General features: G+C 47.7%; 1 protein-coding gene across 1 annotated transcript; it reads right to left on the bottom strand.

Moving 5' to 3' along the window:
* Nucleotides 1–4,769: 4,769 nt before the first annotated feature.
* On the bottom strand, nt 4,770–12,721 carry LOC123069661 (rhomboid-like protein 20). Its single transcript, XM_044492580.1, has 8 exons — nt 12,413–12,721; nt 12,209–12,309; nt 9,864–10,004; nt 9,403–9,469; nt 8,506–8,660; nt 8,320–8,421; nt 7,649–7,768; nt 4,770–5,266 (listed from the first exon to the last, which is right to left on the bottom strand). The coding sequence occupies exons 1-8, from the start codon at nt 12,438–12,440 to the stop codon at nt 5,099–5,101; spliced, it is 882 nt and encodes a 293-aa protein (XP_044348515.1). The 5' UTR covers nt 12,441–12,721; the 3' UTR covers nt 4,770–5,098.
* Between the last annotated feature and the right edge of the window lie 9,549 nt (nt 12,722–22,270).

The raw sequence follows: 22,270 nt of genomic DNA, 5'->3' as shown, positions 1-22,270 counted from the left end.
CCCGCTCTGGCCGACGTGTGACGGCCAGAACAGGTCCTGAGAAGTGGTCCTATTGAGGTATGGGATGTCGACGCAGACATGCAGCCCGTTGCCCTCGTCAGGGGCGGCAGCTGCACTTGTGGGACGTGCGGGGCAGCGCTCGCCGCGCATAGCTTGCGCTTCCTAAAGTTCCTCGTTCGCCTTGGTGATGAATTCTCGTGCACCTGGCGTCGTGCTCCTTGCTTGTGGGGGTGTGCGTCGAGGCATGCCTCCAAGTGGTGCCCAAGCACCTCCCTCGTCGCACTAGTCAGGTCAGAGGCTCTCCAAATGGAAGCCCCTGAGCCCGTCCTGAGGGAGGCGCCGGACGCGCCTTCCTATGCGGGAGGAAGCGGCGCCCCAGCGGCAGGCGTGGAGCCTGAGGCGCTGCCGGCGGGTTTCTTTGCCTCAGGATGGCTCTTGGGGAGGAGCTGCTTCTTCTTCGCGGGGGTAGACTCGGGAGGCACGAGGCTGCCCTCGCCATCAGAGTTTTCAGCTGCTGCAGCACGATAGGCATGTTCGAGGGAGCAAACCGCGTCCTTCTCATCACAAGCTACCGTGATGATGCCGCTGCACCCTGGCATCTGAGGACGTTGTAGCCATGATGAGTAGCCGTCATGAACTTGGCGAGGGCAGGGTACCTAAGGATGGCTTTGTACTGGAGGCCGATGTGGGCCACGTCGAAGTCGATGAACTCAGTATGATAGTTGTCGCGTTTGCCGAAGGTGACTGAGAGGCGCACTTGTCCCAGGGTCGATGGAGCCGTTAGTCACCCCAGAGAATGGCCTGGTGGGCATGAGCTGGTCGTAGGGCACCTGAAGTGTCTCAAAGGTTTCGACAAAGAGGATGTTGAGGCCGGCGTCGCCATCGATGAGAGTCTTGGTGACGGAGACGTTGCTGATGGTGGGTGTGCACAGCATGCAAGCTTTTAAATAGCGTCCGCGACCTCCGCTATTGCGGCCGCAATAGCGGTAGCGTCACCCTGCCGCTATTTTGTTTAAGGTTGCGTTAGAAAATAGCGTGTTGTCATGATGCGGGCGCAATATCACTTGTTAGACCGCTATATTGTCCGCTATCCGCAATATCGCCCGCTATATAAGTCCTTGTTGTTCTTTTGTGTAATCTATTTTGGTAAATGTGTCTTGCTTGCCTGGTTTTGCACGACCAAATGTTGTTCAATTATAGTTTATATTGTTATATAAATGATGATTTATCAAATTAAGTGCCATATTTTTGTCAATGGCTTAGAAAAATACACAACAATCTCAAATTTATGAGTGTTTTTTTTAAAATTGGCTATGTGGACATAGCACCCGCAATATCACCCGTTATCCGCATTCCGCTACGTGGACCCTAATCCGCAACCAGTCCGATATCCGCTATTTAAAAGCTTGACAGCATGGGGAGCGCGCCAGCAGTGGTGGCGCACCTGAGGTGGTCCTTGAAATCAAAGGTGATGGCGTACTGCAACCACCTGATGGGACGCACAGCCTCAAGCTTCGGGAGAGACGCAATCACCTCACGAGAGAACTGCTTGAAGATGCGGTTTGGGGCAGGTGCTTGAGCACCGCCGAGGATGCAGGCAATCGCGCGAGGCTCCTGATAGCCCCCAGCCCCCTCGTCCTGATGGTTGTTGTCGTTCTTCCTTAGCGGTGGCGGCAGTGGAGGGAAGCCAGCGTTGCCTGAAGGACGGGCCTCACGAGGTTGATCGCGCCAAGCTCCATCACGAGGCTGATCGCGCCAGCCACCCTCGTGAGGCTGGTCGCACCAGCCCTGGCGGGGGTTGTGGTTGTCCCATCGGCCTCCGCCGCGGCCTCCTCCGCGGCCAAAGCCACGGTCACTGCGCTCGGGGCGGCGACCCAGGCGCTCGTCCTGGAGCGCCATGAGCTCTTGATAGTCGTTGGTGTTATGCGTGTGCACATTGTGGAAGACGCAGAACGGGCGTCCGTCCTTGGCGGGCTCGTCACGGTCGCGGTCGCGCTTCAGCTCGGGCTCGGCCGCCAGCACGACAGGGTCCTTGCGCTTCACTTCCTTAGTCTTCGCCTTCATGTCTTTGGGGTCGTCGTCTGGGTTCTTGAGGGAGAGGCGGCCTTCCTCTGCCCTAGCGCACCTGTCCGCCAGGTTGAACATCTCCAGCGTCGTGCACATGTCATCGTGGATGGCGAGCTCCTCACTCATCTTGACGTCCATGGCGCCCTCGATGGACGCCGAGATGATGGCTTCGTCCGAGGCCTTTGGGGTCTTGGGGCGGACCTGGGTGAAGCGCTGAATGTACTTGCGGAGAGTCTCGCCGAGGCGCTGCTTCACACGTGCAGGTCATTGATGGTGAGGGCGCGGTTGCGGGTGCCTTGGAAGTTGGCGACGAACCGCTTGCGGAGCTCGTCCCACGAAGAGATCGACCCCTTCGGTAGATGCATGAGCCAGGAACGTGCGCCATCCTTGAGAGCCATGGGGAACCAATTCGCCATGACCTTGTCGTTGTCGTTTGCCGCCTCGATGCTCAACGCGTAGAGCTGAAGGAACTCCCATGGGTCGGGGACGCCGTCGTAGCGCGGGGGCAATTCTGGCTTGAACTTGACTGGCCAAACCACCTGGCACAGCTCGCGGGTGAAAGCACGGCAGCCCGCGGCGCTCACAGGAACGGCGCGCGCCGAAGAAGCGCGGTCCTCGTACCCATGCGCCGCAGCCTCTTGCACGGCTCGGTCTTGGTGCTGGCGCAGCGGTGCGAGGAGCGCACGCGCGTCGTGCTGTGGCCGCTGCACCACCTGGCAGCTGGCCTCGTCCCACGTCCGCGCTGGCGCCCCACGCGGCGGGTCCCACGATCGCGCTTCACGCCGAGGCTCGACGTTGTCGCTGCACAGAGGAGGTGGTGGAGGTGCGTCGTGCGCCACGTCGCCCGCACGAGGTGGCGGAGGACGGAGCGAGTAGGAGGGCGTCGGGGCCTCGCCCGCGGCGTTGATGAGCTCGGTGATGCGACCAAGCCAGGCATCGTAGCCTTCGTTGGCGGGATAGTAGCGCAGCAGCTCACGCGCCATGAGGAGCGCCGCCTGCGCATTGCCGGCCCGCGACGAGCATGGGAAGACGAGGTCGTGGCCGGAGTGAGAAAAGGCATGGCGGTGTGGCCGTTACGTGGCATGGACGGTGGCAGGGAAGAATCCTGCTGCTCATGAGCAGCAGGGTCGGTGGCAGCGTTGGCCGCGTCGGAAGCGAAGTGGCGGGGAGCGGAGCGACCTGCAGGTGCCGTCTGAGCAACACGAGCAGCCCGACGCTTGGCACAAACACGGCGAGCGTTGGCCATTGAGATTGCGGAGCAAGAGCAGGGGCGGAGCGGAAGAGCTTCGGCGCACCCCTACTTGGCGCACCAAATGTCGGAATCGGGACTCCGCGGACCCAAAGAAAGGTTCGAACACTTGGGTGCGCACGAAGGACTTCGCTACGTTACTACTTGCCGCACGCCGTCTCACGGTGATGCCTCGGCGTGCTCGAGTGAACGGGGAAGGAACACGGAGATTTACCCAGGTTCGGGCCACCTTGTAGTGTAAAATCCTACTCCTGCTTTGTGGTGGATTGGCTCGCGAGGAGAATGAGTATGAATCGGTACAAGGATGAACTGCCTCTCGGGGGCTCGAGAGTCGACCCCTCTCTATGGTGGAGACTAGCCTATACTTATAGTGACCTTGGCCCTCTTTCCTCATGGTTTAGGCGGGAAGGGATACCACAGAGGCCAATTTTGAAGGGGGACAGGAGTACACCCTATCCTGACTAAAGGTGGCCTTCGCCTGCAAAGTTTCTGGTCATGACGTAGTGGTGGGCTTGGCGATGACCTCCGTGCTGCCGAGATCGTGGTCTTTTTGCACTGGAATGGAAACCTTTGGGGATTCCTTGGGAACCCGCGTACGCCCTTGCCTCCTTAGCACCAAAGAGGAAACTGTCCTCTCCTGCGCCCGCCGGCGCCCTTCCTCGTCTTGGTCGTCATGGCTCACGTCACCACGCGCCTCGCGAGGTGGGTGCAAGCCTAGGATATCCGCCCCTCGGGAGGCAGCCTCGGAAGGCCGCTCCCCAGGAGGTCTTACGTCGTTTGCTTCGCGAGGCGAGGGCCCTCGCGAGGGTCTTGCTCCTGAAGTCCTAGGGTTGGGCCGCGCCGGGCCGTCGATGGAGCCACACGCTGGGCCATAGGCAGACGGGTCTAGGTACCCCCGGTCCCAGAACCTCGACAGGTATCAGTTTCGAAGATTTCATGAGAACACACGATGAAAACATATTCTGATTTGGACACACGATTTGGAGGAAATGCATTTTTTAATACTCGACGATCAAGTTTCATATATAACCATGCGCCAACTTCCGGGATGATCACAATTAGTATTCTTTTTTTTCTTCACTATTACGACAGCCCGAGCCCCAAATGTTATGCTATATACTACTCCCTCTGTTGAAAAATACTCCCTCCGTTTCTAAATATAAATATATGACGTTTTAATAGTTCAATGTCACGTATTTCTCCGTTTCTAAATATATGATGTCTTAGTAGTTCAATGTCACATATTTAGGAATGAAGGGAGTACGGAATGAAGGGAGTACTAAATATACGACGTTTTAGTAGTTCAATGTCACATATTTAGGAATGAAGGGAGTACTAAATATATGACATTTTAGTAGTTCAATGTCACATATTAAGGGATTTTTCTTTATCAGTAGCTTAGAGTAAATATTATGATGATACTAATGCAGGAGGAACTTAGATCTGATTCATGTGTGCATAATGAAACTGCTTTCAGGCTGCAAAACAATTTTACACTATGATTGAAATTTTTATGTATCACCTATCCTACAAGCTGAATTTGAAATGGTACATTGCCTCTGAGTTGAGAAAACTCTTTAGTATTGACATGTGACCACATTAACTGCAGCAAATGTTTCCCGGCTTCCTAAGCTGTCAACTAGGAAGGAACATGTTCAACTTCTCCAAACCACTGCCATGAGTTCACCGATCTGTTGTCGAATGCGCGGGGAACAACCATTCATGGCCAGATATAACCAGTTCACCCCGCCATATTTATCAGCAAAGTTGCGGTGAGTCAGCTCAATGAGACTGCGCTTCAAGTAGGATGTTTGTGGCTACATTGATATCATTTCTGGCTCGCACAAGGGCCTGTCTCGCAGCATTGCTGTCAAAGCCCATCGATACCAGCATAGCAATGGAGGACTCTGGGGGCTCCACAACAGGAGCAAACCCAGTAGACGGCTGGTTCTGTTTGCAAAAGGAACATGATCAAAAGATTAACCAGCGTAAATAGCATCAGGTTGTTGGTTTTCTTTTGTGAAATGCACAGACATTCGATATTGATAAGTTTAAAGTCTTGTAACCCCGCAATCAATAGGTGTTGTGTGCAGAAAAAAAATTACAGATAATGGTTTGTACATACCAAATGAAACCTAGTAACCCATTAGATGTGAACTATCAATAGTCTTGTCAACAATATCAACCATACAGGCAAGTCTGCTATTTATACTTGGGTTCAGGTTAAATATCTAATTGGTCCATGTTCACTTCAATGGCTGTATATCTTCGACACATATGATTGAATGGTACCACAAAAATAATATCTAACTCGGTGAAAGTTGCCCGTTATAATATGCTTACGTGGCCATCTGCACTTCATGTGAACAGACACTGTCTAAACAATGAACAATCAACACCAGTTCAGAATCCAGAATGACGAAGAAAATATTAACCTTGCAGGCATTTTTGTATTTATTATAAGGACTGTGATATTTGGCACACGTGTGCCATATAAGCAAAACTGCCACACCTCTACTTTTTTCATTTTAAAGTACCACACGATTCCTCATCCTTTGACCTCGCCTCCTCCCAAACGACCCTGTAGGCTCGCCCGAGAAACCCGCTTCTCCCGTACATCTCGGGCACCCACCCCTGAGAAAACTGTCACTTCTTCACGTCTACCACATGATTTCTCCTCAGGACAAAGTTACCATGATATTTGTATGCAAGTTATCAGGCCTGTGTTGCATAACTTACCGTGCTATTTACATAGAATGTACCAGGTATCTATGTTTCAAAAACTACATCCCTTCAAAGTTACCACTGTGTTTTGTACACAAGTTATAAGGTCTTCAATGTGTAAAATACCGTGATACTTACACATAAGTTATCAGGGTATATGTACATCAACCTCCCCCCGGTCAAAGTTATCATGAGGGATTGTACATGAGTTACCGGGTCTACAGTTCGTATATTATCATGGTACTTGCACCTAAAAACCTGGGTGTGTTTCGGTAGCTTTTTCCATAGGTTAAAAATTACCACGAAGTTTTTGCGTAACTTATCATGCCTATAGCACGTGTGCCCTCATGACACTAAATATTATGTGACTTTCTTGTGGCACGCCATGCATTCTGTTCATCCAAGAGGCCCACGCGCGAGGCGAGTGTATGTTTTTAATAACTTAGTTTCCTTTGATAAAAAAGTTATCATCATGTTTATATTGCAAGTTATCGGTTATGCGGTGCTTATATTATCATGTTATTTACACAAAAAATATTGAGGATGTTTTGAACAACTTTTTTCCGGGACAAAAAGTTATCATGGTGATTCTAGGTAACCTATCAAGCCCGTAATGCTTAAAATATCATGCTATTTACACAAAATTTATCAGGGGTATGTTTTAGCAAATCCCTCTCCCCTCATGGGTCAAAAACTTATCATGGTGTTTAGTTATCGCAGTGCATATGTTTTCATGCTATTTACACATAAAAATGCCAGGGGAGGGAGGTATACTACCGTGCTATTTACATAGAAGATGCCGGAGTATCTTTTCAAAAAAAATCCCTACGGTCAAAGTTACCATGGTGTTTCTACCTCAGTTATCAGATGTGCGCTGCGTATATTACCATCTATTTATACATAAATTATCGAGTATCTTTTCACATTTGTCTTCCTCAATGGTTAAAGTTACCATGATGTTTGTATCTAAATTATCAGGTCTATGGCGTGAATGTTATCGTGCTATTTACAGAAATTACCGGGGGCGGGTTCAACAAATTTATTCCCAATGATCAAAGTTACCACGAACATGTCAAAAACAGTATTTCCCTTAGCTTGCTCAACAATGAGTGTCATCGGTGAGGTGGTTAGCTCCCTTTGTTGATTACCTGCAGAACAGAGATCAAATCCTAGTCCAAGCATTATTTTTGTTGAAAATCGGGAAGGCGCGTGGGCCATAATTGACGATTACGAAAATTAGGAAGGCACGAGCGGGTGTGCCCGATAAAATCGGGGAGGGCGTGCGGGAAAGGAAAGAAATCGGGGGAGGTCGTGCGGAAAAGGAAGGAGATCGGGAGGCATGCGGGAAAGGAAAGAAATCAAGAGGACGTGCAGGGAAGGAAGGAGATCAGGGGGAAACTGACGGCGCTAGATGCGTGTGGCAGTTTCGCAATCTGCCACACGGTTGCCAAATACATTTTTCGTTATTATAAAGGTACTTTAGCGTTGCTAATATTTAACCAGGCAATTTCTCAGTTCAACTCGACAGCTGTACTTCACGTGAACAGAATCTAAAGGGATCAATGCACGGAGAAATCAAGCTTCCAAAATAGCATTTCACAAACTAACCTGAACAGTACGGCCTGTATGCGAAGGCACATTTCCAACAAGACTTCTTGACGGCCGAGATGAGCTTGCTGAAGGAGGTGCAAAAAATCTTGCGAAAAATGATGCAACAATCTGTGGAAGCTGCACAAAGGAGAAGGAACTTAACAAGAAAACAAAGCATAAAAAATAGAGCATCTACACTCTACAGGGATTTATATATGAAAATAATTGCAAGGAACACCGACAATATTAATCAATAATTTGAGCATTAATATACTTCAATTAACACCAACTGCTACCATTAGTCAGCATGGACCATACTGGCTGTCTTGTATGTTTTCTTAATTACTTGATAACACCAGTACCTAGACATAACCTATGCCAACATTACATTACTTGCTGATTGCATATCTAATAATTTGGAAAGCCGGGTCATGGACAACAGCCAAGGATATCATCCAAGGGGCACTAACTTCTTTAAATGAAAAGGAGCTAGAACTACCATGGTGCTGATAAGATATAACGCATAATTTCAGGCAAGCCAGAGAACTACACAGAAAAATGAAAATCAACCATATAAAAATGACAACCAAAAAGATAAAAGGTCAATAGCAGTCCATCGTGCAAAGAAAAAGGTAACAGGACTACACAGAAGTGCAAAACGGGAAGGAAAAAAAAAGAGATCTTATAACCTTCCTCCGGCGGATGCCAAACACATTGAGACGATAGAGCGAACCGGCAATCAGGCCACAAATACCAGGAATAAGGGAACGCTTCCAAGAAGATACAAGAAGCTGCCATGAGAAACAGGATAGGTGAGTAATTTAATATTCAAATTTAAATGGTATAGAAATGGTTCAGTTCTGATACAAACTAACCTGCAGGCCAGCTAGGTATATGAATGATTTGTCACTGAAATTAACGCCAAAAATACGAAATCGTGAAGTGATGGGAATGTCGAGGAAAAAAGGAATAAACGAGGCAAATATAAGGCCATAAGGTCCAGATGCAAGAGCAGTGATGTAGTTTGTATCTGCAAGAAAAACATGAAAGGGGGTGTCTAAATAATCTCATAACTGGATAACAGAGAACTCAACGAGGACATATACCCACAATATGCAATGCTCATGATCACACAGGTGAAACAAAGCAATGCTCATGATTACACGGCTAATTGCCGTATAATATTACTGTGTAACCTCCTAGCACCAGCATTTCTATTGAGAAACTATGTTTGGAAGAAATCAATAGTCTAACTGTATATGATGGCATGCAACCAACATCTCTAGATAAGGCTCACTGTAGTTAACTTGAATTAACAGCATACAACAGCAAAGCAGAGTGCAGCCAAAGAGAGCCTAAATCTTAGATTTAACACACAAAAATATCATATGTTATGGGAAAATTCTGTCTCACAAAGATACATCTACTAGTTGCAGCACTAAATGACGCTTTACGCTGCTAATTGGTCTACTGACATTTTATCAGAAGTTAGATATCAAGTAAACTGTATTAGTCCCTCTGTAAACAAATGCAAATGTTTTAAGTCACTTCTTATATTTGTTTACAGAGGGAGTACAATATTTGTACATTTCCTTTTTGAGCAAGTACAACGAGCCATCTCAAGAACATCTTAATTACAGAGGTTCTAGAGGAGAATGGTAACAGTGTTATAAAGTAGCAGAGCCCATAGGTCATTAGCAATGTGCTCTTTTTCTTTTCCTTAAAGAAGGGTCTAGAGATGTTAGTCTCAGCAGTTCATCTAAATAGCATACCTTTCAGGAGAACCAAAGATAGAATCTCAAGAGGTAATGATACTGCGATAGCGAATAAACTAAAAACCTGCACAGCAGATTGAAAAATATAAGCACTTGTGTTGTAGTTTTCTTACTAAGAAGCTTAAATGTTTCATCTACTTCAATGTAACTTATTGAACTGAATCTGCATGTCACGTTAATTGCATTGTATGGCCCCAAACTTTCATGGGCATAACACAGACTCGTTAACTTGAGAACTTAACATTTAACTCTTTATACACTGCCAAAGTGTTTCACTTGGGTCAATTAGGACAATATTTGAGGCAACGCATACAGAATAGGTTTAAACCACCTTAAAAGTTTATGGACTTGAGTTCTCAAATCGAGACATAATAATGTCATTTACTCCTGCTTCAGCCGTATTATTGATGTTGTTTATCTATCTTCATTAAATACCCGAGAGAATAACAAGTACTTACAGAGTATTTGTTAGAGCCCATCTGCCTCTCAAACACACGGAAATAATACAGAAGGTAGAGTCCAACCATCAACTCTGGTGTTGACTGAAAGGCAAATAGAGATGCAAATATCCTCCAAACTCGAAAATTCTTTATGATGTCCTGCAAGAATAAAAGAAAAATGTTCAAACTTCATACATATGTGTAACAAATCTCCAAGTAATAGAACATATGCAGCCGACCACATGTTTTGAATTTTAGTAGCTCGATCTCTAGGACAAATGAAATATTAATTGAACATCACTGACAGCTACAGGTTTGGATGCAATCACTACCGAGATTTAACTATTCACCCCTGGTTCCCCAAGAAAGACTTGCAGCATTTAGTATCACTAAAAGTTTAAAAGTCGAAGGTGCACATATAAAATGGAACATAAGAAAGTAGCATCGTGCGCCAAAGGTCATATTGGTCAACTTGTCACCATACATTTTTCCTAACGATTATCCATAAGAGTTGTTAACACTTAAGCTATATGCCCTGTAAATTTTAAAGTTGAAGTGTTCAGAATTAAATTTGGAAGACGCGTGCCCAGATTCCAGTAAATGAAAGTTCCATCGTGCCCATCAGTCAGTTAACAGTTGAGAAACCTAAGCTAACAACCTTCTGTAGCTCCTTATGCAATTCCAATAGGTGTACTTCAATGAAACTTGTATGCCCCATAATTAATGAGGGTTAAATGCCTTAAATGCCTATAGGAGAACTTCCTGACATGCTTGGGAGCAAAGAAATAGTTTATAAGGATTCCTGTCAAATTCTTTAACAAATGGACTATCAGATAAGAATTTCAGAAGAAAACTACCAGTCTTACCTTAAGTTTTCTTCTCTTTGTCTAGAATTGATGTGTGAAGTCTGACATAAGACATTTGAAGTTCTCCCATGTTTTTGGTTCCAGTAGGATTCTAGGGTACATGACAGCCCAATTACTGTGGCTTTATATTTCTGCGTTTTCGAGTAACTGTGTCCAAATTGGGTCTTAACAGGTATTATTGACATGGGATGCCTCTACTCACTAAAGTACCAATAGCCAATTATTCCTACTGATTTGTGTACAAGCCATGTAAGTATGGGAACCGGTCGTCGCCTCGTCGGTATAGCTCCAGTGCAGCATCAGGATAGAAACTAAAGTTATTGTCATGAAGGAAAACGAAAAAGGTACAACCATGTATTGGAATGTCCCAGTAGAAACGCCTTAATCCAAAGCCCAGCCCACCAAGGATTCATGCTACTGTGGCACGGAACATAGGCCTCCAGCCCAGTAAGGATTCATATTGCTGTGGCACACAACACAGGACATTCTTTTGTACTAGTTCCACCGGTGTGGTTGGAGCTAAAAAAGGGAAATGGACTACAGCAAGCTAACAAAGGGAAATGAACTACAGCACTCTGCAGTTCCACGGTTTAATTTTAATCCAGATTTGAACACCCCTGCCCTAGCATACCAGCAGAATCTACCAACCAATTCTCGAATGCCAGACTAAGCCAAGCACAACAGGCACGCCAACACCTATAGTTCTTACCACAAAGAACACCACCAATTCGACGCTTAGACACCCATCCACCCAAATGGACACACGGGCGATCAATCCTAGCCACTCCACTTATGACCAAACTTTTGTGTCCGATTACCAGTGTAAAATTCGGAGCCCAAAGTTTTTCCAAGCAAGGCTGAAAAACTTGCTTGGATGTCCATTTTAGTTTCCTTAAATACCAGTATTATACCATTCCTGGGCCACTTACACCTGAGAAATGTTATAGACCTCAATGGGCCACACTTATTTTCCGATGAAAGTTGATGACCGGCGAGAGATAGAGGCGAGACAATGCGAAAGAGCTAGCAACAGCGGCGATGACCATGGGAGTGAGCTCTATGGCGGCGGCGGCAGTGAACTCATGACGCTTGGCTGCGACGAGAGTGGGCCCTACGGCAGCAAGCCGTGAAGTGGCGGTGAGACGGTGATGAGAGCGAGTTCATGGACGACGAGAGAAGGTCATCTAGACCGCCTGGCAGACTGGAACTAGCATGAGGGCAGCAGTATGTTCAGTTGGCATCCAATCTCTACTTCCCTGTAGCTGTCACTGAATGGCAGTTCATCAAAAAAGAACTTTCACAACCGAAAATGTATTCAAGAGTTTCGTTGGTGGCTAGTAGAACACCGGACCGCCCTTGTAAAATGTTCACAGGGGTATATATTTCAGAGCTCCTAAGCCGGGCCTAACCAACGGATTCACGCCCAAGAGCATCACGTCGCGTCTAAGGGACCAGAACTAGTCAAGATTCGGCGGCTGCCTGAGGCTACCAACTGACCTGGTAGGAGAGGCCGAGGGCGCGGGCTCGGCGGTTCACACTGAAGACGACAGAGAGGAGGCCGCTGGCGAGGACGATCGCCCGCGTCACCGGCGCGTTATCTGCGAACAAAACGGGGCCGTTCCGATCAGGCGATCAGAACACGCCAGTTGAATCGAGAAAGACGATTTGTGGGGCGGGGGTGAACCCGAGGTGGGAGCTTACGGAATCCGGAGACGCCTCCGCCCTGCATCGTTATCCCGCCGGGAACGCGGCCGCCGGGCGAGGAGGCAGATGCGCTGTTCGTCCGACGAGGCGATGGGACCGTGGGCAGCCGGCCGGCCGGCCAGTACGCACCCGCGGCCGCCGCCTCCTCTTCTCGGCGGGCTCTCGTTTACTGGTTCCGGGAGTCAGTCCCCGAGAAGAGAAGGGGAGGAGATGCGTAGGTGCGGTGGCAACAGCTGGAGGAGAACGAGTTTTTGGTTGCAGCCAGGGGTAGATGGCTATAGTCGCGGTATTCTGAGGGAGATGGAACGGAACACGTTGACGGTAGAGGTTGTTGGGGAGCGCTTTGGGCTCTCCGGCGTGGAGATTTCCACACGAATAAAATACACTAAAGGCATTAGAAGTATTTCAAGTGTGTTTTTTTTAGGGATGCCCTTGGGCGCATTAGTATTTCAAGTGTGTTAATTATCCCTCCGAATAAATATAAGAGTGTTTACAGTGATCTAAACGTTCTTATATTATGGGGCAGCTACGCGTCAGCCTCCGCCGCCTCACAAGCCATCGGATCTGACACAACCGATAAGCCAAACGTCTCCATCTACTTTGCAACAGATGTCTTGTTGTGGAGACATTCGCAACAAAGGTTATGTTGCGGTTTTTGTTAACATAGGTTGTGTTGCAAAATTATTATTTTGCAACATGGATCGTGTTGCAGATATTTTTTTTCAACATGGGTCGTGTTGCAGGATTTTCTTGCAACATAGGATGTCTTATGGGATCTAGCCCTTAGTCGGTTTGCTACAAGAGAGGATAGTTGCAGAACCTCTTTCTGAAACAATGGACCAGTTGCAGAACATTGGTACGGAAGATTTGGCTCTGGCCGTATGATTAAAAGTCCATCCGATGGACATGGAGGCGGCGGACGCTCGCACAAGATCGATCGGTTGAAGGGAATCATTTCCCTTATATTATTAAAAAAAGGAGTAGGCCTTAAAAGTTTGAAATCGTTCACCGTGGGTCTTAAATGTGTGGAAGTTGTTCACCGCGGGTCCTAAAAGTATTTCAAGTGTGTCAAATAGGTCCTAAAAATCACGGGTAAAATACATATATAGGACCCGCGGTGAACGATTTCAAACTTTGAGGACCTACTTGACACACTTGGAATACTTTTAGGACCTCCAATGTATTTTACTCTTTTCAGACAGCGCGTATTTCTACCTCGGCTCTCCAGTTAAGGTTGGTCATGGTTGGAGTAACATAGATAGTAACATGCATGCTACATAAGCAGAAAATGTAATGTGGCAAGTAATTAAAGATAAGAGAGATAAATAGAGTAACCTCATATCTTACTACTACCTTTGTCTTGGTTTATAGGTCCCCTTTGTAGTTTGTGCCAAATTTTGACTAAAGATTTAACTACCAGAATGTTAATGCATGTCAAAAAAATTATCTCATTGGATTCGTATTTGAACATAGTTTTCAAAAATATAATGTTTGGTGACATGCGTGAACATTTTGTTAGTTTAATTTATGGTCAAAATTTGGCACAAAATACAATGGGGACCAATAAACCCGGACAGAGGTAGTACCACATAGCGTTTTCCAATGCAAAATGACTATACGAAGTAATAAACAAAGACATCTATATTACCACACCTATGACACAACTCACTAGTTCCCACTGTGACTAGCCTAACTAAGTTTAACTAGACAATGCCCCGCTTGTTGGTGTGGGATGTAAGTGTGTCAAAAGAGACCAACAAACTAAGGAGAAAAGAAGAGTGAAAATAAAAGAAAGAGAAAACAGTAGAAGACGGACTCATGTAATGTAACTATGGAACCACCTTACCTTATACGCTCAATTTTATTTGTGCACGCATGATCTTAATTAGTATTTTGTTGGATGATATAAAGTACTTCGTTCATCCCAGTGTAAAGAAGACAATGCAACCTAATCCACTAACACAAAACTATTAGTAAATAATTTATCTAAATATATGCAGGAATCCAAGGAGAAAGAGAAAGAAAACGACATGACTATTAGGGATTATACTCAAAGATACTACTGCCATACAATTTGCTCGTCTCCACCTTGAATGAATTTCTAGCTTTAAATTTTCTCGTATACAGAGTTTCGCCCATCTTACTGCCACGTATAGTTAGTGAAAGATCGAGGATGTCGCCTAGAGGGGCGGGTGAATTGGCGTTTTAAAATAATTACGGTTTAGGCTTGAACAAATGCGGAATAAACCTAGCGGTTAATTTGTCAAGCACAAAACTTAAAACAATTAGGCTCACCTATGTGCACCAACAACTTATGCTAAGCAATATAAGCAACTATGTGATAGCAAGATATATGACAAAAAACAATATGACTATTACAAAGTAAAGTGCAAAAGTAAAGGGGCTCGGGTAAGAGATAACCGAGGCACGCGGAGACGACGATGTATCCCGAAGTTCACACCCTTGCGGATGCTAATCTCCGTTTGGAGCGGTGTGGAGGCACAATGCTCCCCAAGAAGCCACTAGGGCCACCGTAATCTCCTCACGCCCTCGCACAATGCAAGATGCCGTGATTCCACTAAGGGACCCTTGAGGGCGGTCACCGAACCCGTACAAATGGCGACCCTTGGGGGCGGTCACCGAACCCATACACTTTGGCAACCCTTGGGGGCGGTCACCGGTACCCGTCAAAATGCTCGGGGCGATCTCCACAACCTAATTGGAGACCCCGACGCTTGCCCAGAGCTTTACACCATAATGATTGAGCTCCGAACACCACCAACCAACTAGGGGGCCCAAGCACCCAAGATAAACAAGCTTAAGGGCACCAAGCACCCAAGAGTAATAAGCTTCTCAACTTGTAACTTCCACGTATCACGTGGAGAACTCAAACCGATGCACCAAATGCAATGGCAAGGGCACACGGAGTGCCCAAGTCCTTCTCTCCCAAATCCCACCAAAGCAACTAATGCTAGGGAGGAAAATGAGAGGAAGAACGAAGGAAGAACACGAAGAACTCCAAGATCTAGATCCAAGGGGTTCCCCTCACTTAGAGGAGAAAGTGATTGGTGGAAACGTGGATCTAGATCACCTCTCTCTTTTCCCTCAAAACTAGCAAGAATCCATGGAGGGATTGAGAGTTAGCAAGCTCAAAGAAGGTCAATAATGGGGGAAGAACACGAGCTCCAAGGATAAGTCTCAATGGGGAAGAAGACCCCCTTTTATAGGTGGGGAGAAAAACCAACCGTTATCCCCTCACTCAGCCCGCACGACGCGGTACTACCGCAGGGAGCAGCGGTACTATCGCGGTTGGCCGCGGTACTACCGCTGCAGGTTGCAGTACTACCGCATGTGCAGCTTTGGCCAGATGAAGGCCTGTTGCACAGGGCAACAAGCGATAGAACCGCCGGAGCGGTACTACCGCGCGCCCCTACGGTACTATCGTAAGGCAGGCAACACTAGGCGCAGAGAAGGCACGGACGTAAAAAATTACTCCCGTACCTACTTCCGCTGAGGGAGGACCTGCGCAAAACTCCGGCACGGTACTACCGCACACGATGAGCGGTACTACCGCGTAAGGCGCAGATGTAAAAAATTACATCCGCCCCTACTTCCGCTCATGCTGCTAAGCCTGGCCAGAGCCCACGGTACTACCGCGCTCGCGGCGCGGTACTACCGCGTAGGGCGCGGATGTAAAAAATTACATCCGCCCCTACTACCGCTCGAGCAGCTGCGCCTGGCCTGAGGCCACGGTACTACCGCTCCCACAGAGCGGTACTACCGCAAGGGCCCGCGGTACTACCGCTTCGGAGAGCAGTACTACCGCATGCCCCAAATCAGCAACACTAGGAGTCCTTCATTTTGCAGAGAAGACAACAGAGGGAAACACTAAAACCAGAAATGCCATAACTTCTGCAAATGAGATCCGAATTGAGCAAACTCAAGCTTGTTGGATACAAGACAACGAGTAGCATCAAAACAGAGACTGGTTATAGTAAGAAGAGGCAAGGGAGGTATGCCTAACAAGAGAGGAGAGAAACCTCCAACAGAGAAGGACCGGCAGAACCTCCAACATCGAAAACATCATAGAAGATGCATGTAAACTCCGTTTCTATGAACTCGAGCTTGTCATGAAAATGACCAAAAGCTCCAAATCTCACAAGGATAAGAACCAAACAAGAACCAATAAAGATGATGCAAGGATGCAATGGTTTGAGCTCTCTACGAACGATACGATCAAGCAACTCATCGAGAGCCCCCCTTGATAGTACGGCAATCGATCCTATAACCCGGTCTCCCACAACTACCATGAGACCGGTAAACTAGAAAACCTATCAAGGGCAAACCTTTGCCTTGCACAAAGTCCACTTGATCTAGATGATGACGATCTACTCCTCCTCAAGATGGACCACCTTTCTTGACAGCGTTGGCTCGATGAAGACTAGTTGATTGCTCCCCCATACTCCACTATGGGTGAGCCACTCTTCCGCTCATCTTCACAAGTCCATTGTCACCACAATGGACGGCAAGCTTCAAGCACTTGATCTCTTCGTGATGCATCACTTGAACTTGCACACCGCAACTGTAACACCCCAAGACCGGAGCTTCAGATGCCTTCCATGTTTCCGGGTTTCGTTGTGTGTTTTGTTTCGTCTGTTGCATTCATCTTTGCATCATGTGCATTGCATCATGTCATCATGCCATCATGTCATTTCTTTTCTTAACTCAACTAATTAAACCGTATGGATCTTCGATCCATTTAAACCGAGGGAATTCACATGGTGATTCTCTTTACAACATATCCTCTCGATATTTAGGGAGCTATATTAAATATTCCACTAATTCGGAATCACCCATAAACACACTTGCAAAATAATTTCGTTCCTTTTCTACTTCAAGTTTGGTCTCCAACCTTGCCAATAATTATTTCATCATTTTCCGGAGCTCCACCAAAAATCCGAACATTTTTGGACCTTCCCAAACCCTCACTTCCGTTCAAACCCATTTGAATTAAATTCAAATGAGTTTGAATTTACATCTTTCAATCATGCCTCTTTCTATTTTCTTGGAACAAGTGTATTTTTGCGAGTTCGGAAAATAATCCCCGTGTCCAACTTCTTCCTCTAACCTCCTTTTCTTTTCTTTCTCATCTCTGTTTTTTTTCCTTTCTTTTAGTAGTGAGAGAGATTCCAACCCAACCGGCCTCTCAAGGCCCAGCCGACCCCTCTAACCCTAGCCCAACCTCCTCTCTCTCGATCCATCCCTCCTCTCGTTCCCCCCTCCGCCGCCAGCCACTCGTCCCGCTCGGATCGTCCTCGATCCCCATCTCTCCCTCCTCTCGATCTCTCCCTCTCCCTCGCTCGTGCCCCCCCCCCCCATCCGCTCAGGAAGACAGAGGAGCAGAGCCCCGCTTCCTCGCGCCTTCCTTCTCCCCCGCGCCCCCATCGCCACCCATCGCATCGAGCTCCCCCGCAGCCATCTTCGCCGGCCGCCCGCACTACCGCCTCGCCCCTCTCAGCCTCCTGCGCCCGTGCCCCTCCTCTGCCTCGTCTCTGTTTCCGGCCGCCGACAGCGAGCAGCTCCGTCGGAGCTCGTCCCCGAGCGCGCCCAACCTCCTCCCTCGCCCGTGGCCTCCTCCTCGTCGCCTCTGCGTGCGACCCTGCTCCCGCGCGCCTCCTCGCCCGCGCGACTCCTCCACCAAGCAGCCTGACGTGCCCCGTCGGTCGCCTGACCGCCCCTTCCCTCGCCCGTCTCCGGCTAGGTCCGAGGCCTAGGGACCGGGTCCTCCTCATCTCGGCCATCCCCGTCGTCTGCCCCGCGCGCCGCCCTATGGCTTCGCCTCCCGCAACCCCGCGGCGTCGCCTCGCCCTTGTCCCGCGTTGCCTCTGCCAGCCCTGTGCTGCTGTTTGCATCCGCAAAGACCCGAGGCATGTGTGCTCCACTGCCAGTTTCGTGGACGACCAGTACCTCTACGATGACCCTGGATGTCTACGAGCGTCAAGTACCACTACAACCCATGTTCGACTACGTGGATTCGCCAAGTACTACGACCACCGCGTTCCATTTCGTTACTGTCAAGGCTGAGAGGACGCCAAGTACCATGAAGACGAGGACCCGTGTACAACTACCGTCGACCTGAACAACTACGAAAACGTGTACAACTACCGTCGCCACGTGAACAACGACTTCCACTACGCCGTGTACGACTACTTCCCACGACGACCCGTGAACGTCTACCTCCACTACGGCCCGTGAACGACTACTTCCCACGACGACCTGTGAACGTCTACCTCCACTACGGCCCGTGAACGACTACTTCCCTCGACGACTCGAGCCGCTCCGAAAACGCACGCTTTGAAGGTATAACGCCGAGACGACGCCCGTGACTTAATGCATGTGTTGAATGAGATGCATCGTTTGCTCCGTGATCGAATCGTCCTTGCGATGCCCCTCTTTTGCCGTGCCACCGTCCCGTGGGAACCCGGAAGTCGGGATCACCCCACCATCTTGCATGACTCGCTCACGTCACGCCTCCTTTTGCACTGGTATCTCTGTGAGCTACCGGAACCGATATGTTGCCATGGCATCAGTTTTGGATATGTTGCCGTGGCACCATTTCTGTTTCGCCGCCGTGGCACCCTTTTCATTCCGCCATGGCGACTAATGCTTCATAACATGCTTATGTTAACGTTTTTATAAAAATTGCATAAAACTTGCATATGTCATCCGCATCATGATAACAACATTTAAAATGTTTAAAAATTATGTTTGCATTAAACTACTAAAAGACATGTGGGGATTTACCGGAATTGTTGTTTGTTGTTCCGGCCTCATTTAAACTTGCCTAGATAGGTAGTTTTCATTTGCTCCACCTCTTGCCATGTTTAATAACACTTAATATTGTTGAGTACCTAACTGAGAGAGAACTAAATAATTGATGTGGTGTTCCGTCAATATGCAACTCATTGCATATTGAGCTCCACTTAAATTGTAGTGTTGTTTGCTTCATTTTGCCATGCCATGCCTCATTAAACCGGACATGCATCATACTTGATTGTGCATCATGCCATGTTGATGTGCTGGTTGTTTACTATGTTGTTTGCTTCTTTCCGGTGTTGCTTCTTCGGGTTGGTTCCGATAACGTCGAGGTTGTGAGGATCCGTTCGTCTACGTACGTTTGTCTTCTTCATGGACTCGTTCTTCTTCCTTGCGGGATTTCAGGCAAGATGATCATACCCTCGAAATCACTACTATCTTTGCTATGCTAGTTTGCTCGCTCTTGCTATGCCAATGCTACGATGTGCTTGTCAGCCTCCCAAATTGCCATGTCAAACCTCTAACCCACCATGTCCTAGCAAACCGTTGATTGGCTATGTTACCGCTTTGCTCAGCCCCTCTTATAGCGTTGTTAGTTGCAGGTGAAGATTGAAGTTTGTTCCTTGTTGGAACATGGAGATGTTGTTCCTTGTTGGAACATGTTTACTTGTTGGGATATCACAATATCTCTTATTTAATTAATGCATCTATATACTTGGTAAAGGGTGGAAGGCTCGACCTTATGCCTGGTGTTTTGTTCCACTCTTGCCGCCCTAGTTTCCGCCATATCGGTGTTATGTTCCCGGATTTTGCGTTCCTTACGCGGTTGGGCTATTATGGGAACCCCTTGACAGTTCGCCTTAAGTAAAGCTTTTCCAGCAATGACCAACATTGGTTTTACCATTTGCCACCTAGCCTTTTCTTTTCCCTTGGGGGTCACGCGCCCAAGGGTCATCATCATTTTACCCCCCGGGCCAGTGCTCATCTGAGTGTTGGTCCACCTGTCAGCTGCCGGTGGCCACCAGGGGCAACTCTGGGCTGGCCTACCCGTACCTAGGACAATCTGAGTGTGCCCTGAGAAAGAGACATGTGCAGCTCCTATAGGGATTTGTCGGCACATTCGGGCGGTGTTGCTGGTTTAGTTTTACCCTGTCGAAATGTCTTGTTGTACCGGGATACCGAGTCTGATCGGAATGTCTCGGGTGGAGGTCTATTCCTTCGCTGATCGTGAGAGCTTGTGATGGGCTAAGTTGGGACACCCCTGCAGGGATTTGAACTTTCGAAAGCCGTGCCCGCGGTTATGAGGCAGATGGGAATTTTTTAATGTCCGGTTGTAGAAAACCCGAAGTTGACCTCAATTAAAATACATCAACCGCGTGTGTAACCGTGATGGTCTCTTCTCGGCGGAGTCTGGGAAGTGAACACGGTGTTGGAGTTATGTTTGACGTAAGTAGTTTCAGGATCACTTCTTGATCGCTACTAGCTTCACGACCGTGCCTTGCTTCTCTTCTCGCTCTCTTTTGCGATTGTAGCCACCATATATGCTAGTCTCTTGCTGCAGCTCCACCTCATTACTCCATCCTTCCTATAAGCTTAAATAGTCTTGATCTCGCGGGTGTGAGATTGCTGAGTCCCCGTGGCTCACAGATACTTCCAAAACCAGCTTGCAGGTGCCGATGAGTCCGTGCAGATGACGCAACCAAGCTCAAGGAGGAGCTCGATGAAGATCTTGCCCTTTGTGTTGTTTCGTTCTAGTTGATCAGTAGTGGAGCCCAGTTGGGATCGATCGGGGACCTTTGTCGCATTTGGGGTTCTTCTTTTATTTTGGTTCCATAGTCGGACCTTGATCGTATCCGGATGATGTAATGCTTTATTCATGTAATTGTGTGAAGTGGCGATTGTAAGCCAACTATGTATCTCTTTCCCTTATGTATTACATGGGTTGTGTGAAGTTACCTCACTTGCGACATTGCTTTCAATGCGGTTATGCCTCTAAGTCGTGCTTCGACACGTGGGAGATATAGCCGCATCGAGGGCGTTACAAGTTGGTATCAGAGCCTTCCCCGACCTTAGGAGCCCCCATTGCTTGATCGTTTTTAGCTGCCGAGTTGTGTCTAGAAAAAAAATGTTTTGAGTCCTTAGGAATTATATATCGGAGAGCTTAGGAATTCTTTTTACTTCCCAGCCTCCTCATCGCTCTAGTAAGGCATCCTGACGTAGAGTTTTGACTCTTCTCTTCTCAAATTTCACAAATTTTTTTTAGGATCACGCGGGTATCTTGGAATCGTTCCGATGGTTTTATGATGAGAACATTGTCTTGGTGCCTCCTGTCAGGGGTTTAGTGGAAGTGTCCCGGGGAGTTGAGCTCTGAGGTGTTGTCATCATAATTTTATCATTGCAGTTCTGGAATACCTGAGTTTAGTACGCCGACATCGAAAATCTCTTTTATGCAGTTCGTTGGTGAGATAACCTCGACGCACCCAGTACTGGGGCGGGAGTTCGGGAGTATTGCCATAACTTGTATAAAGGATGCTTTTCGAAGGTTGAGGTAGATGATTTCCGAAGGTTTCTTGGTTATGTGTTGAAGGATGGATACAGCTGGATGTAGGATTTGCTAGTTTGGGTGAGATATTATGCTTCCCCTGTATCCCCAACACCTGATTGCATAACCGAAAATTTCGGGAGTTTCATAGGTGGGAATCAAGTAGCTCTTAGGATATCTTTCCGACAGATGTATGATATGAAATTGGGGTTCGACGTCTAGTGGTCCGCCTATTCACGGTCGGTTTTACAGTGGTCTCGTTGTGTCTTAAAGAGTCCTTGGCTACGCCGACTCGGGGATGCTTCGTATGTCATGTGCACTGCCTTGTACATGATGGTGCTGTACGATCGAGCCCGTGTAGGCCCCACCACGAAAACTTCGGATGAAATCTCTATCATATGTTTGTTCCGGCTTATTCTGCAAGCCAATCCTTTGTTTTTGTTTTGAGTTGTGGTATTCGAGTTGCTTCGAAGTCAAATGTTGATTCCATACCTTTT

Source organism: Triticum aestivum, chromosome 3B, assembly GCF_018294505.1.
Source record: "Triticum aestivum cultivar Chinese Spring chromosome 3B, IWGSC CS RefSeq v2.1, whole genome shotgun sequence".
In the NCBI taxonomy this organism is placed as follows: domain Eukaryota; kingdom Viridiplantae; phylum Streptophyta; class Magnoliopsida; order Poales; family Poaceae; genus Triticum; species Triticum aestivum.
This window is presented reverse-complemented; position numbering and strand designations above follow the sequence as displayed.